Source organism: Passer montanus, unplaced genomic scaffold, assembly GCF_014805655.1.
Source record: "Passer montanus isolate IOZ18808 unplaced genomic scaffold, ASM1480565v1 scaffold6, whole genome shotgun sequence".
In the NCBI taxonomy this organism is placed as follows: Eukaryota; Metazoa; Chordata; class Aves; order Passeriformes; family Passeridae; genus Passer; species Passer montanus.
In genome coordinates, this window is record NW_024371037.1 from 283,952 (window position 1) to 301,660 (window position 17,709).

Consider the following 17,709-nt stretch of genomic DNA (forward strand, 5'->3'; position numbering starts at 1 on the left):
TCCTGACCAGCTAAACCCTGGGAAAGCTGAGAGCCCAGCTCCTCTCCAGAGAAGAGGCATCTGTGCACCTGGAGATCTGGCTCCACACCAAGCAAGCCCTGTGATCCAAGAAGTCTTCTCCAGAAGAGGGGTTTTTCCCAGGTGAGGGAGAGCCCTTGCCCATGACTGTGGCTGCTATCATGGCTCCTCCTTGCCTACCTGAGCACCCCCAGGGGAAAAGTGAGAGCCCAGAAGAAGACTGCCCAACATGTGGATGTCGGGGCAGATGGGATGGGGATGGGACTAGAGCCTGGGAGCTGGGATGGGACATGAAGCAGGACCTAGGTGTGAAGGCCAGAAGGAGCTAAGTGAGGAGCTGGATCATTGAGGTTGTCCCAAGCCCAACACTGGAAAGCAAGAACCTGAGAAGGACCAGACTGTGCTCAGCCATGGCCTGACATGCTCAGGTCCTCTCACAGGTGGGGAAACAGGAGAAGGGAAGAGTGCTTCCAAACAAGGAGCACAAATGGATTGATTCTGAAGCTGGGCTGAAGCTCAGGAAGCCAAAGGCCCAGCTAGTAAAAGTGTCAAACACAACTTTCACCCCGGCACTTCTGCAGCTCAAGGCTGGTGATGGGTGGCCAGAGTGTTACAACAGGGAAGGTCGTGAGTCAGCAACACAGAAACATCCACAGCAGGGCAGAAAATCAAATGCTTTCAAATAACATGGCCTGCTCACAGGAGTCACTGTCAGAAATCCAGTGGGGACCTTCAGGGGTAGGCCTTTGGTGGGTATCAGTACGTGACAAACAGTCCCAAGCTGGAGCCACAGAACCCTTCCCCGCTGGGACTTACATGAGGGAGACGGTGAAGTGGAAGCGCTGCCGCAGCCCCTTGAAGGTGATGAAGGACTGAGGGGGGAAGCTCCTGGTGGTCATCTCGCAGTAGGGCCGCTCGTACTCGCCCGGGGGGCACTCGCACTTGAAGCCCCCGATGAGCAGGTTCACGCAGGTTCCTCCGTTCTTGCACACGCCCGGGGCGCAGCGGCCGGAGCGCGCGTTCACCTCGCAGTACTCTCCTGCAACGGGAGAAGTGGACATCAGGGAAGGGGGCACCTCACCCCAGCACCAAGCTGGGACACTCAGCTACCCAAGTGGCTCTGCTACAGGTCAAACTTCTGCACCTGATCCCCTAAGCAACTGAAGTACAAGCCTGTGATTGCTGGGGGTAAGAATGTTGCATCTTCTTCAAGTCTGAATTTTCAGGGAAGTGTGGAATATGATTTGTTGAGCAATACTCTTGCAAATATCCAACAACATTGGCCTATGGTTTTCAGATTCTTTGGCTGCTTCCAAATTGAGTGACAACTACAGACCTGGTGACAGATCAAGGTGGGAGGAGGTAAAAACCCTGCACATTTTCTGTCAACCGAAATATGTGCAAATTGTTTTGGTGTTTCACTATAGTTGGAAATGACTCTGGCTGCTTCCAAACTGAGTGACAAATACAGACCTGGTGACAGATTGAGATGGGAGGAGGTAAAAACCCTGCACATTTTCTGTCAACTGAAGTATGTGCAAATTGTTTTGGTGTTTTACTAGCGTTGGAAATTGTGTAAAACAGATAAATGGTTGCACTTTTTCTTGAATGGGATTTGGCTTTGCTGCCCACGGTGGCAGCAGGACATGGCTGAGCTCATGACAAAGCTCTCAAAATGTCTATAGCAAGAACGAAATATGTGCAAATTGTTTTGGTGTTTCACTATAGTTGGAAATGTATAAAACAGATAAATGGTTGCACTTTTTCTTGAATGGGATTTGGCTTTGCTGCCCACGGTGGCAGCAGGACATGGCTGAGCTCATGACAAAGCTCTCAAAATGTCTATAGCAATAATGCAGGATACAGATGACATAGGGATTGTTTCCACCTTTTCTCACACATGCATCCTGCAGGTGATGACAATTTTCTGAACCCTTCAGAGAAGGGCACATTAACTCTCCACAGAAGTTATGGATTCTGTATGCCACTTGCTAAGTTGTTTCACCCCTAAATGATTTGTCTTTATTCATCCCCAAAGCATGTAGTAGGATGTGTTAAATACAATACTAAAGAATGCAGTGTCTTGCTTTGTATGTATGCCATGGGTTTCTATCCTGTGCTCAAAATCTGTGAATAAATCCCAATTAAAAAAAAAATGTACAGCGGATATTAATTTTAAAATATCTGCTGTGTCTGGGACAAAAGCAGCTGCTGGATTAATCATTGTACAGAAAGCCAAACCCTCTGTGTGAATTAATTAGTTAACATTGGTGTTTTGACATGTGTCTTCCTATGGTATGTTCACATCCCACATGTAAAACTGTTCAGAGAAACTGGAGGTGGCATATACAGTTGAATTTAACCCAGTAACGGTGTCTGACAATTAAATCAGAACAATACTACTGAACACAGCCAGCTGAAGGAATACATTTCTAACACTTCAATGTTTGCATGACCACTGGCCACCAGATGATACAATTACATTGGGACAGGCTCTTTACAGTGCTCAGCAACAGGACAAGGGGCAACAGGCAAAGAGTGAAAAGCAGGAGGTTCCATCTGAGAATGAGAAAAACCTTCTGTCCTTTGAGGATGACAGAGCACTGGAATGGGCTGCCCAGACAGGATTTGGAGTCTCTTTCAGTGGAGATATTCAAAAGCCATCTGGACATGATCCTGTGCAGCTTGCTGTGGGTAAACCTGCTTTAGCAGGGGTTTGGAGCAGCAGAGACCCCTTCCAACCCTGACCATTCCGTGGTCCTGTTATTGATCCAAGCACAGTTAAAACCGTGAAAACACATTCCTGCAGGAAAGTAAAAGCAGCAGGAGCTGTGGGCAGTGACTCGTTAACAAAGGCAAATTTAAATGGAAAGTTTTGTTCCATTTAGTGCTCCACAGCCCAGCTCCCACAGGTTCCCACGCCAAGGCTGCCCACACTGGGAGGCAGGCTGCACCCAGAGCTGGGTCTGCACCTCCTTTCCGTGCCAGGCTGCAAGCTGCCATGGTTTGCAGCTGGTTTGGCCACTGCCCCGGGGGCAGTGATTTCTGAGATAAGGTGAGGTGGGCAGCTTTGTGGTTTTGGCTCTCCATCTTCGCTGCCTTTTTCTTCTTGCATCCACATCACGTGCCTTTCAGACCAGGTACAGCTTAAGCTGGCAAAATGCAGGAGCAAACACAAGACTGCTGTGATCAGGAGCCAGGCACACCCCATCCAGGTGGGGCCAGCTCTGGAGGATGGACCTGCTCTGTGCAATACTCTGAACTAATGACCCACAGAGCCTTGAGTCCAAGCCTGTGCTTAGAGCTTTTTCCCTTCAGCACTCATGCTCCTATATTCTCACTTTAACATATTAAGTGAAATGCTGTGAAAATCACTTGATTAAGTATCTTCCTGTTTCCATTTATCAGCTCTACATATCAGGCAAGATTATGTGGATACACTTTCCTTAATATTTTTCAATGTTCTATAATGTGTTTCTTTTGGAAAAAATTGTATTTATCATCCTCCCAGTATACTGGATATGGTGCACACATGCATCGTATATTTTAAGAGGACACTAAAGCAAGAACTTGTTGATGATCCACTGCATAACCTCAGCCCTTATACACATATCTTGTGTACCAAAACTCTCAAAAAAGTGGAAAAACAAAATTCCTAAAGAAAGAAGAAACAGAGGTTTGTTGTTTTAAAAAAAGTAGCAGGATATTTTGTGAAATAACTCCCTGACTCACAGAAGAATGTAATCTTCAAGGCTCTCTGGGAACTGAATGATGTATTTTGTAAAAGCAAATAACATGAAGGCTTGAACACACTGAGAGAAAAAGGCTGAGCTAAAAGGAGAGATTCCTGGCATTGCAGCATGCTGTGGAAATGCCATGGCAATACAGAAGTGAAATATAAAAGCCTAAGCTGGAAGTCATTGATGGTTTTGTATTAATACTGTGATATAACAAGAATGTATAGACTGTTTGTTTAGATACCTATACAGGCATAAAACTATTTAAGAGAAAAACTTACAGAAAAGTTATATTGCATTGTTTTTATTACTTCTTTTCATTGTGATGTGTAAAGAAGTAAATTAAAATAATATACTTCAGGATTCTTTGTCCTATATTTATTCAGTTGTAGCATCATTGATGTCCCAGTTACTAAAATTATTCTGAATTCTCTTAAGTCTGTAATGTAAATGAGAACTGCATTTGATGCATATTCTTTGATGTTGAATTTTCATATTTTATGTGTATTTACCAAAATATATTAAAATAGTGGTTTTGAAATGTCAACAATAAATCCAAGCTGTCTCTGTACCTCAAGGCACAAAGGTTACCAAAAAACCTTTTGTTTTTTAAACTTTGAAACCTTAATTACCCTTTTCTCCAAAAGTGCCTGGAATTATTTAGAAACAGAGCATTTTCGCCTTTTGGAGTAGCCATTTGAGCAAGAATTTGAAGCACTGCTTTGATCAGAAGTGGCAACAGAAGGCACCTTTGTGTCACCCTTGGGTTTGTCACTTCCAAGAGCAGCCACCTCCCCTCGGACACACCACTGTCCCACTGCTCTGCCTTGCGGGAGTTTTGAGGCACAGCCTAAAAACCATCCTCAGAATCTGAACTAAAGCCTGCATGGACTTGAAGGAAGAGCTGGTTGCTGGCTGGAGTCAGAAGGCCCTAAGGGAAGAGCTGCTTGGGGAGCAGGAAAGGAAGGAGCTGCATGTGCCAGCCTTTGGGAATGAAAAGCGCCTGTGTGCCTGCTTGCAGCTGAAGGTCGGAGGGCTGGGATGTGCCATCAAAAGGGTGGCCTTACAGTCTGGTAGGAAAAAATAGTGCAGAAGAGGGAGAGCTGCTGTGCAGCGAGGGTATGGAGGGTCTGGGGTGATAAAAGCACAGCCCAATTAGTTGTCACACACAGCCTGAGGTCAGTCTGTGAGACTGGTGATGGCAGTATGGCTCAGCCGCTCACCCAGCCTGTGAAACCCTCCTTTGCTCCTCACAGCATTTCCTTGACTAATATAATTTCATTTTTCACACTGGTTTGCATTTTAGGAATCACTGAGCAAACTAGTTACACATCACAGCTCTGTGAGATCCAAGCAGGGGATGTGCAGCTCAGCCACTCCAGCTGCTAAAGCTAAAGCATGCACTCTCAGATAACACGGGCCCTGGCTGCCTGTTATCTGCCAGCAGATTCCTGGGCTTTGAAAAAATTCTGCCCTTGCCAGAAAATTATTTACTGAGACATGGCAGTAGCTGAACTTATAGGCTCCCAATCAATATTGATGACTTTTAAAGCTAGTCCTGTGGCTTTTCTGCAGCCTCTCTATGTAGTGCTTCCTTGAGATCAAAATGTCATAGTTGCTTTGGACACTGCATCATACTCACAAACATCCTATCTTTAATATATACCTATCCTCTTCAATTTTAGGACTAATGCTACAAAGGTGTTAGCCATAAAGTTCCTGTTAAGTTTATGTAAGTGAGGACACGATGCTAGTAGGTGCAAAATAACAAGAACAGGCAAATACAAAGGCTGGCTAGATTTGGTCTTCCTCTGACCATTCCCAAATAAAGTCATGAAAGTTTAACTAATAAACAACAAATAGTGATGAAAAAAGTGAAAAAAAATAAAAATAAGCTGTCTTAAAACTGAGACAATAATCTCACAATTGCAAATGCCTTGTGAGCTGAACATTGTGGGTTTCAAGCAACACACTGGTGTGCACCAATGAGCCGGATTTCTTTGCAGAAATCTGACTGTGGTTTTGCTGATGAGTTGTTTGACTTTACAACAAGGATATAAAATGTTTGAAAGCCTGCTGGAAACAAGATTATGGCATCCAAATAATACAGAATTCCTCTTCACATCAGTTTACTGCAGTGTGTTTCATCAATACACTGGTTTGGGAACTAGTCCTCAAATTTTTTACTATTCTCTGATTGTATACAATTGAAATAGTACATTAAATATATATTTACATGAAGCAGCAAATTTGCACTGATGTTCTTATTTCATCAGTTTCCCTGGACACATTAATTTTTTACTCACTGTCTGTAATTGTTTGAACTGATTATTTTCTCCTTTCCTCATCCTGCCACTCACTCTAGACACATATTAATTTTCTCTATGTTAATAGTTGCTTTGTCAGAATATACAGCATGTTGAGAAGCTGATTTAAGCAGCCGACCTAAAATTATATACTTTAAAGTGGAAAGGAGAATCCACAAGAATTAAGGCAAAAGGAGAAACAAGAAATAGAACAACTAAATTCTTCAAACAATTCCTATTGACCATTTGCCCTAATAAAGAACCAACTACATTAAAAATGTATTTGCCGTCTTGCACATTATGGGAAATCAATCCTCCTTTTCCTCTAGTAATTAAAGCACTACTAACCTTACATGACAATTGGCACCAAAGCAATCACTGCACTAAGAAATAAGAAGGTTGTTAAAAATAAATTAGCTGCAGAATCAGCTTGGAAATCTCTGCTGGGACAAGAGATAAAGAGGTTGGGATCCTGCGCTTTAGGGGTGGTTTCACCACAGTTCAGATGAGTGGGAGTTACCACAGTCCCCTCCTTTCCCCAAGCATGCTGCAGTTTCCTCCCCCTCCCTTGTGCAGGCATTCATGTAATTCTGCAGTTGACTGATTTGTAGAGCTAAGATGGCAAAACACTGCTCATTTCTTTATTGAAGTGTTAGTGATCCTCAGATTAAGTCCCTTCTAGGACTGATGGGATGAATAGCACAGCAAGCACATGGGAAGGAGGCCGGACCATGCACCCAGGAATTCTTAGAATGGTTTAACTGTTATGGAAATACAGCTTTAAGCCGTTTTAGATGGCTCATGTGTGAGTCTAGTGGCTCAATGCTTGCCTTAGAACTGGACTAACATCTCCAGTAGATACCCACCTCTCTCCACTGATTGTACTTGGTTGTACTACAGGAAAAATTGCCTAAAACATAGGTGCAATTCTAATAGTAAAAATTAGCATCGGATTTTGTCCATAAAGGGAAATTCATGACTCGATAAAGGGAAATTCATGGGGAATCTGTGTCCATAGAGGGAAATTCAGTGGCTCTGTGGTGCGTGAGTCTACCCTCAGAATATACTGGGAGGTCATCTTTACTTTCCAGCAAATTGGCAGCAAATGCCAATTACCAATGAAATATGACACAAACAAACAAGCAAACAAACAGACAAACAAACATCTACTGGGTTTATGGGAGAAGTTAGAGAGCAGCTACCCAGAAACATTAGCCAGCTCATTCTGAATGATGGAGAAACTCGATCAAATAGAAGCTAGAAGCTACTGGTGTACTAGTGACAGAGATTAATTAAGGGACAACTAAATTCATGTGCCATTTTACATGAGTGACTCAGAAGTGTTATTTGAGCAACAGACAAAATCTGGGTTCCTTACAGGTCAAGGGCCAAACCCCTCTGCCATTGCAGAGAGGCCATGCAGACTCCATGCTAATGACTCTGACAGTCATGACTTTGTGAGGTTTCTAAATGACACTGCAACTAAACCTTAAAACTGGCAAATACATTTCAGTCTTTTCTTTTTCTCATTTGTTTATGTTTTTAGAACTGGGACTGATCTATGTTAATTAAAATTATTCCAAATCCTCTTATAGGGAGAAACACCAGCTTAAGGTCTGCTTTAGAGTTTCCCTCCTTTCTTTTGCTTTCTGCTTCCTTTGCTGCTTTCTGACTTATAAAGTCATATTATGAGAAACAGGTTAAAGCAAAATAATACATAAATACCTACACAGACATACTCCAGACACAGACACTCAAACTGCTGACTTGCAGCGACAGCTGTCCTGCAGAATTTCAGTTGCTAACCACTCCAGATTTAATATTATGTATTTACAAGAGAGTAACCTGACCTTATAACACTAAGCAAAGTAACAGCAAAAACATTCCTGTCGCACTATGCATATAGCTTGCCAAGCAGTTCTCTGAGGTGATATGTAGAAATGAGTCAATAATAAGATACTCCAGAAATCACTCTTTTATCTCTGGATCTGCTTTAGATTTTCCGTGGGCATTAGCACTAAGCTCTGAGCTGGTGGGAAGAAACTGGGCAGACACCACTGCTCTTTTGGATACAAATGCATATCTCTTATACCTCTCCTTTACCATCACACTCTCCCTTCCCTGTGCTCCCATAAAGTTCCCCCTAGGCATCCCCAATAACTCAGATTCAGATTTTCAAAAATCATAATACTCAGCTAAATAAGGGGTTAAGATTTTTAATCATGAGATGCTTTAAAATAATGAATATGAGAGGCATTTTATTTTATTTGCCTCTGAAGCTGTGGGTGTCATCTGCTGGTCCCAAGGTACACGAGAGCTCTTGGTGGTCAAATTCTAGCCCAAACTGTCTGTTCTGAGGAAGCTCCTATTCCTACTCACACCTCAACAGGATGATGCTACCTGAGCCTTCCTAATTCCTCTTCCCACCAGGGTCCTCAAGGAAAACCTCTGCACCGTGGCTGCTCTGAATTCCTGCAAGCTCCTGTGAGGGGAAGGAGGACCACCATGAAAACATCCCATGGGCCAAACAGGCAAGGGAGAGGCCAGGACCCCATTCTACCTGCTGATCCTTCCCCACTGGAAACCAAGCTAAACTGTGTTTTACAAAAGCTAAAGTAGCAAAAGCAGGTCTCCATCTCTCCAGCTGCTCCAGGCAATGCACATGCAGAGCAGCCACTGCAATGGTGCCTGCCCTGTGACAGCCCCAAACCAGGCCCAGGATCCCAGAGCAGCACTGGCCTGAGCAAAGATGTTCCACTTTCCCTGGACTCCTCCCCTTCCCTGGTCGCAAAACAAAGCAAAACAAAAGACACCCTGCAGAGAAGGATGGATGGATTGATGATTTGGGTTGTTTTGTGTTTTTGCATTTAAATGAGAAGGAATAATTGGGGGAGGTGCGAGGGAGAAGAAACAATACTGAGGAGGATTAGTGATATTTGGGGCACATCTGTTGGAGAAATGAATTAGTCTGTGGATTCAGAAATTATGAGCATGTTCTCAAGAAGCTATATGGTCAATGCTGCATGGTCACCAAACCTCATTCTCCTATGCAATTTCCACCAGTGCCAGCAAGATCAGAGCATAGACAAAAGTCACAACTGAATACTTGTTTTCCCTCCCTTGTGTATTTGTTGAGGATTAAAAATTCCCAGGCATTAAGTTTCCACTCGGTATACACCAGGCAATTCACCTTTCACCTTCCAGTCATGAGGCCAGAATGGTGTGAGCACTAGAAGTGAAATCAAGATTTATCAGGAGTATTGTGATTTTTTTTCCTGACAGCACGATGGCAAGCAAGGAGCCAGATGCCACAGTAAAATATTCTCCATTTAAGAAAACACCCAATTCTGAAGCCCACATGTTTTGGCAAAAAAAAAAAAAATAGGTAACTCATGATTTTCCAGCCCATGGATTGGTGCCAATACCTGCAAAAAAAGCTCCAGAGGGTTGTTTTGCAGAGGAGGGGCACATGCTCAATGGCAAACTCACAGAGAGACATCTCTGTGTGAAACCTGGGCACTGGTGTCCTGCAGTGGGCAGGTGCACACAATGTGTCTGCTTTCCCCCTGCTGCCTGCTCCCACAGCACCAGACATAACCACCCCCAGGCTTTTGAGGAAATGCTGAGGAAAAGCACTTTTTTTGGATGCTTTAGATGTGGTGGAGGAGAAAAACCCATGGAATCACAGGATCATTTTTGTTGGAAAAGGCCTTTAACATCCAAGCCTTTAGCCTGCTACACTTTACTTAACAACAAATTTTGCCCTACGGGGTCCAGTGGGTAATTTCTTAATGTCTTCATCTTTACTCTTGGCTGACTTGACAATGTTTGCTGAGCTCTCTAAATCATTGAACCATTTATTGCAATGCACGGGGCCCTTGCAAGGTGTCATCTCCTTCTGCATTTCACCTGTAAGGTAAAGCTTTAGAAACCTTTTAGGTTCTGTCTCTCTCACAGAGCTAAACACAATACAAATATACACATGAGAAAAAAGAAATGCACAAAAATTTCCTGTTATGTTGAACTCTATGGCAGGTTTACATGTAAGACAATTCATCATAATGCAAATTGCAGTGATTTGGCGTAAGATATGGTAATGAAGCCTTTCAATAAAAGCCTAAGCTTTATCTCTGGATGTATTATCAGGGGGATAACATTATTATAGATGTCAAAGACAAATCTCAAACTAGATTATGCCATTGTGTCTGCAATTTGCATTATTACTTGGAATAAATCTCTTCCTAAAAATCCCTCCTTAAAACTGGTGAAGAAGCTGGAGGTGTAAGAACAAAGCATCCTTTTGCATGACACATTCATTTACAGAAGAATATCTCTCCCTCAGTTTATTTTTAAGAGGCACAATCACTCTCTACTATATATTCATCTGATATTATATTTCGTTTTCTTGGCTCTCTGTGCCCTTGATTCCTCTCCAGGAGTGTTACTTGAAGAGGGGCACATGGAGGGAGCCAAAGGCTGGAACACATTCATTTACAGAATATCCCTCCCTCAGTTTATTTTTAAGAGGCACGATCACTCTCTACCTTTACTATATATTCATCTGTTATTATATTTTGTTTTCTTGGCTCTCTGTGCCCTTAATTCCTCTCCAGGAGTGTTACTTGAAGAGGGGCACATGGAGGGAGCCAAAGGCTGGAGCAGCCACCATGGCTGGTGGGACAGATTCCCTTTGGGACAACCTTTGCAGGCTGATCCATATTTGCATCCCTGCACACCTGCAGGCACTCCAGCATGGGAACCACCTGCCAGGCCTAGTTCTCACCTCCTTCCATGGGCAGCAGCAAGGGAGAAGAAGGGGACATGCTCATTGTGCTTCTGCTCATATGACATGAAAGATTATTTCATGCCACAGAGCTGAAATTCTTCCTGGGCACCAAATGCCACTGCCAAGACCATTAACTCCACAAGGCTGCTGTTCCACAGGCTGTTTTGGCCTCCCACTGGGCTTTTCAAAATACATTAAACTATTTATGTGAATGAGGAAAGCAAGCAAGGCGTGGTGGCAGGGGCAGGGGTGTGTGTGCAATAACATCTTTTATCAACAGGAACTCAGGAGCTGGAAAACCAGACACACTTTCAGGCACCATCAGGCTTCCTGCTCACTTTCAGCCTGGTTTCCCTAAGCTGCTTTCCACAGAGATCACCAAAGGGTTGCAACTCCCAGTTCCTAAATTGGTGGGCAAGAGGAAAACTCTTAGTACTTGTTTTTGATCAAGTCAGCATCTCAAAGCAATTCAAAAAGACAACACGTCTGCAAATAACTGCCCTCAGAAAGAAGATGAAAAATGATGGCTAAAGAATACACAGAAAAGATCAGTTTGCCCTTTCAAGGGCAAACATTGCTCTTTTCTTTAGGATAGTTCAGCCCTTATTTCACTAATATTCCACTTAATTTGTTCCATGTAACTGTCACAGACATGAAGATTCAGCTCACAGGAGACAAAACACAGATCCATCTCCCCCTGTCTCCAGCAGCCTGCTGGGACTGACTGCATAAGCATCTAACTCCATACATCTCCACTAAAGGAGGGCTGGTGAGAGCATTTTGTGTTTTCCATAAAATTAGAAGTTTTCACAGGAAAATCTCACTCTCCCATTTTCTGTGTTTCCATTACTATGGTAAATATCATGGCAATTTAGAACCAGGCAGGCCCCAAATCAAACCATGCCCCTTCACACCCTAGGTGGTCCCAGAAGCTCTGGTGGAAAGAAGCATAATGGCCAATTAGTGCGAATAACTGAAGATAAGCCATAAAATATTAATAATGCAAGAGAAAACCATGCTTAAAGTCAATCTACCATTGTAAGTGCATGTTAGAAAGCTGGCAGTTCAGAGCTCTATATTTTATTTTATATGAGAATTACCAGCTTAAAATAAAGGTATACTTAAAAGCACTGTCTAACTGTCTTTACTGTGAATCATAGTTCAGTGGTTTAGCATCATGGGATAGGTAGCACAGGCAAAACAATCTGATGCTGATCAAAATCTCATCGTTATACATGGAAAGAAAATTCTGGAAAAAAACCAATCAAAAATGTCCCTTTGTTTGTCAAATTAAAAGGATTAAGGTTAAAAAGATAATCCTGTAATCTTATGGTTTGGTAGCCTCAAAAATATTTGGTACACAGCACAGGAACACAAACTGAAAACAGAAAGCAGCTTAACCAGAGAAACTGACTTTTTCTTAATGAGTCGTGAAAAAGAGATTGTAATGCCACACACATCTTGCACAGAGAATCTCAAAATCCATGTATTTTATACCTACAGAACAGATGGAAATTCAAAAGTTACTTTCTTAAAAAGTATTTTTAAATTGACTCATAAAAATTTAATCCAGCCAGCTTTACAGCTTGTACTTAACTCTGCTTACAGCAGTCCAGTGAATTAAAATTCAGCCTTTTTGTTAAATACCATTCAATTTTAAAGTAACCTTAAATGATTACCATCTTATTAGAGTTAATACATTTCATTGTGTCAATTAATGTGTTTAATTATTAATATAAGGCATTCATCTTCATATCTTCATCTTTCTTACAATATGCACATCAGTTGTGCTGACCCTTTGAAGCCGGCCTATCTAATTAAAACATGCTTTTTAATTATACTATATGAAAATGCTGTATAAAAGGTCTCATAAGCTTCTCTATGGAGAATTGAGAGACAGCTTGAAGTAAAGTATCTTCGTCTTGGGTTGTAGACACTGGGGATTCAGCCTGTGGCTGCTCTGGAAGCCGCGTTCGGGTCGCCGTACAAAACCCGCGCCAGGAGGAGCAGGGCTCCATGCAGCCACTGAACCATGATGCTCCAAACAAAAGAGCATTTGCAACAACAATGAGGCTGTGGTTCCCACCACGCTCTGCACAACTGTAATTATCTTGATGTTCAAGGCCAAGTGCCTCAGTCTGGTGCTCAACTGTCGAAACTTTCAATCATCATAACACAAAGAACAGAGACACAAGAAACTATTGCATGCTTTTTTCCCTTCCTAACAGGATAGCATCCTGATACCCTCATCTCTGCACCCAACCATCCTTCCTGCCACTTTCCCGATTATCCACGGATGAAAACAAAAATGTCTAATTTGGGAATTATAAATATCTATATAGAAGTCCAACATCTTTTTCATAATTCAGTCTTACTGCTTCCCAGTTTTGTTTCCCAGTTTTTTTATTTGCAGACAGGAGAAAAGGAGCCCCATTACCTTGATGCTTGGAAGCTAAATCTCTTTTTTGTTTTGGAAGATCTAGAATATTTCACTTCAGACGTCCTGGAAATTTTTTTCTGTTTTTTTTTTCGCCTCTGATCTGCTGTGAACATTGTGAGGGGATTTTCAGAACATAAGGTATACTGGAAAAAAAACACTATCTCATTATGATTTTATCTTCTGCACAAATAACTTATAGGCAAGTTTTTGGGTTTTTCTTCTCGTTTCCTCCTCCTTTTTTCTTCTCTGATTTGTTTTCAGTGAGAAAAAACCACAACTACTTAAGGGGTAGTCTAACTTGTTTTTACATTTAACAAGCGTATGTTTGGGTAATGAGAATGCACTTGTGCAGCTTAAAGTTTTATCCAGCTAACCTTTTTGAAATTTAACAGTGGGAAACAAACCCCTAAATCTTACATGGCACAAGGCTCAATTTATGAAAACACAATTGTAAACTATGGTCACAGAGAAATTTGCTGTAGTTTAATAAACTGCTATTTAAAATATTTTAATGAAAACAAACCTCCATATGTGTAATTCCTGTCAGATCAAGGATCTGTGTGTGTAATTCCTGTTCACAATTATGACAGTGTGTGGGAATTTAGCTACATCAGTGAGGAGGGGTTTTACATGTACCTATAAAATTATAATATCAAATACCTCCACTTTGATTAATTACACTTCACTTCCAACGTTTTTGACCAATGATGATAAGAAAATGCACTATAACAAAGGTTTTCAAAAAGCCTGGGAGAATTGTGAGTCCCATTTAGGTGTGGCAACAGAAATACCATCAATATAAAACCAGGAAAATAATTCAAGAAACTGCTCGAAACTGACAGAGCAATGTCATACACAATAAAGTACAATAAAAGAGATTTCACACGCCCTAGAATAAAGGGAATCCTAAATTTGGACCAGTCTGTTGTTAACCAGGATGGCAGCAGGAAAGCTGAGGTGTTCCCTGTGTCTCTCGGCCACTGGACACCACGGAGAGCTCGTACTCCCAGCACATTTCCTTGCCAAGGGTGGGAAGCGAGGTCAGTGCCAGGGGCAGGCAGGTACCCATGCCAGCTCAGCAGCTTGCCTTGCTCACACAGAACAGGCTGCCTGACAGCAAACAGGAGTCAGCTGGGCATGGTGTCAGGGTCAAATGCGTTCTTTTCACAACAGCCATTTAATGACATTCAACTTGAAAAAAAGAGACTGAAACTGATGCTAGCCATGGCAGAGGGCTTGGACTAGCTGATCTGCAGAGGTCCCTTCCAACCCACAACATCCTGAGGTTATACCTGGCCATCAGGGCTAGATACTAAGCACCTAAACTACTGCACTGTAGAAGAGCTGGGGCAGCACTTGTCCCTCAGCTACAACCCTGTCCCACGTGCTTGCAGGCCCCTCAGGTCAGCAAGCCTTGACATTGTACTGTACAGCCCACAGCCAAAAATCTGCCTTCTCTCCATCTTCCCCTGTGATCTCACCAAGGGCATTAGAAGCCAGCAAGTGTAAAAATGTCACTGTGAGAATGGAACCATCCTGGAACAGGTTACTGCCTGAGTTACCTGGTTACTGAATTCTAGCTACAAGCGACTTTTACTTTTTTTTTTTTTTTTAATCAAAATCTGGGGAGAAAGTGTAAAATTATCAGTGATAGACTCTTTGGCTGACAAATGAGGGGAGTGGCCAAATAAAGGGAAGAAGACAGCTCCACAGCTGTCTTATGGAGAAGCAAAAGAAGATAAGCCATAATCAGTAAGAAGGATTTCCTGGACACGGAACTGTTTGGAAGAGCTGAATTCATAAGTATATTGGAGATTAATTACTAAGGTAGCTCCTGAAACCAGAGCTAAGTGATTACATTGGTGTGTGATCTGCTACTTGCTTCTACAAAGCACCCATCGTGCCTCCACTGCAGGAGCACACAGCAAGAACATGAGTCCTGTCAAATAATTATAAAACTAATTAAAAAGAACAAACACAACATGAGGTCTGTAGCTAGGTTTCCACATGACAGCAAAGGACTTTGATCAATGCAAATATTTCCATGGACAAGGAAGATAAGACACAAGGCTCCAGATGAGGCATCTGAACCCCCAGCACTTGCAGCAGGTCAGCTGAATCAAAGACCATCCCACATGCAGCACCTTGGGGTGAGGGCAAGGAGGGTTTGGACATGACCAAGAAAACTGTGGAACTTTAAACAGTAGCTAGTTTATGCACATAGGAGGAGGGTAATGCGATAAAACTCTTTGCCTAGGTTTAAGAAAAAGCATAGCAGATTGCTGTGAAGGCTGCAAGCCATGTACAGCATTTGAGAGCTAAACTGTCAACAAATACACCGCAGTAATCCAATTAGCAAAGGCTCTTTGCATCCTGACAAGTGAGCGTAGGTTGAAGATTAGGTGAAGGACATGCCCTCCAGATAAAAACCCACCCAGAGGAATGGGAGACTTCTTCAGTGAGTCCTGAGAATATGACATAAACACCAGATTTGCAACATTCATGTTCTGTGACTTGGTGACAGACATGGACAGGAATCAACAGAAACATGACAATAAGAGACTTGAGAATTTGACTGAATTCCAGATTTGCAACGTTCATGTTTTGTGACTTGGTGACAGGACAGGAATCAACAGAAACATGACAATAAGAGACTTGAGAATTTGACTGAATTTTTTTACTCTGTTTTTATTGTTTCACTTATCTTCTGGAGGAAGCAGTCATGCAGTTGTGATATCCGGGCCACAGCCCCAGTGCAGCATCACTTGGATCTGGTTGTAAGGCTGTGGTGTGCTGGCCCCATCCCTGCATGCACGAACAGCAAACCTTGCCACAAAAAGAAGCAAGCACTTGTCTTAACATGCACAGCAAATCTGTGAGTTAAACACACCATGTGAGTGGGCGCACAGACTTCTGCTGAAAATCCGTGTCAGGAAAGAACCTTTCACTGGGATCCCCCCAGGTTTCCAGCCATGGGGAGCCCAGGAGTGGCCCTTCCTCAGCTGCTCTTGCGTGAGTGGGCGCACAGACTTCTGCTGAGAATGCATGTCAGGAAAGAACCTTCCACAAGGATCCCCCCCCCAAGTTTCCAGCCATGGGGAGCCCAGGAGTGGCCCTTCCTCAGCTGCTCTTGACTTGCTTTGGATGCAGTCCAGGACACAATTGACTTTCTGGGCTGTAAGAGCACATTGGAGCTCATGTCCAGCCTCACAACCCCCAGCACCTCTGAGTCCTTCCTGGCAGGGCTGCTCTCAATCTGTTCATCCCCTGTGCTGGCACCAGGGGTGCTCCAACCCAGGTGCAGGACCTTGCTCTTGGTCTTCTTAAACCTCATGAGATTCTCATGGGAATCCCATGCATTTCTCCAGTTTGTCTAAGTCCCTCTGGATGGCATCCCATCCTTCAGGTGTGTCAATGTGACACCACTCACCTTGGTGTCACCTGAGAAATCTGCAGAGGGTGTGCTCAATCCCTTTGTCTATGTCATTGATGAAGATAATAAATAACAATAATGATAGCCTTTTCCAACTTTTACACCAGTCATGTTCTGAAAAGTGTTTGGAGGATTTAAGCTCTGCTTCTGGACCATCCACCTCCCTGCCTCTGGGGCCCTTGCAAGCTACCCAAGTCCTGTAAGCACTCGGGGCTTGGAAGGGGCTGGGAGGAAACAGAGGCACCTGGCTGTACACAGCTGCTGCCAGTGTGGGGGCACAGCTTGCCATGTCTACACCAGCAAAGATAACTGCTTAAAGGCAGAAAAGGGCTGATGAAACAGAGAAAGTTGAAGATGGATGGAAAAGACTATGCTGGGACATCAGCCAAGGAGTACTAATTGTAAGGATGGATCTTACAAGAAAACAATTATTTATCTTTCCATCAGATGTGAAGAAGGTGCAGAGAGTCAGGTCTACAACAATCAAAGGAAGTGGTGATGCTGTTATGAAGACCTAGATTCACTACAAGCATCAGAATAATGGCATGGCATAGCACTGCTGAAAAAGAAAGAAAAAATAGAAAAATATCTAAATCTTCAACACTGTCCAGACCTTCACTGACATGCAATCACCCTCCACCAGCTTTTTCACAGTATTGCCATACAGAAACTGCAAGGTAAGGCAACCAGGTATTCTACTTGAGGCACTGAGAAACAATGAAAGTTAGTCAGCATTCTTCTTTAATTTTTCCTACATCCAAAATCAGCAGAAAAAACTTCATAAAACCCCATTAAGAGTTCAAAATCTGGAAATACTGCAAATTATCCAGCACTCTAATAACTGTAATTGTATTTAAACTCTTAAAATTGACTATATGTTTTTTAGAGTATTAGACCTTGCCTAGGTTTTTATCTCTTTAGTATGTAAAACCATTTGGAATCCAGTAGCATAACTCTGAAGACCTAGACTAAAAGACACTGTAAAGGCA

General features: G+C 42.8%; 1 protein-coding gene across 7 annotated transcripts in view; it reads right to left on the reverse strand.

Annotated features, from left to right (window-relative positions):
* The window catches only part of CELSR1 (cadherin EGF LAG seven-pass G-type receptor 1), a 164,940-nt gene that overhangs the window by 74,420 nt on the left and 72,811 nt on the right, over positions 1 to 17,709 (reverse strand). For all 7 annotated transcript variants that reach the window (XM_039726848.1, XM_039726846.1, XM_039726842.1 and 4 more), the window contains exon 3: positions 835 to 1,057. In XM_039726848.1, coding sequence (XP_039582782.1) covers positions 835 to 1,057 — 223 coding nt within the window. The remainder of the gene's footprint in view (positions 1 to 834; positions 1,058 to 17,709) is intronic.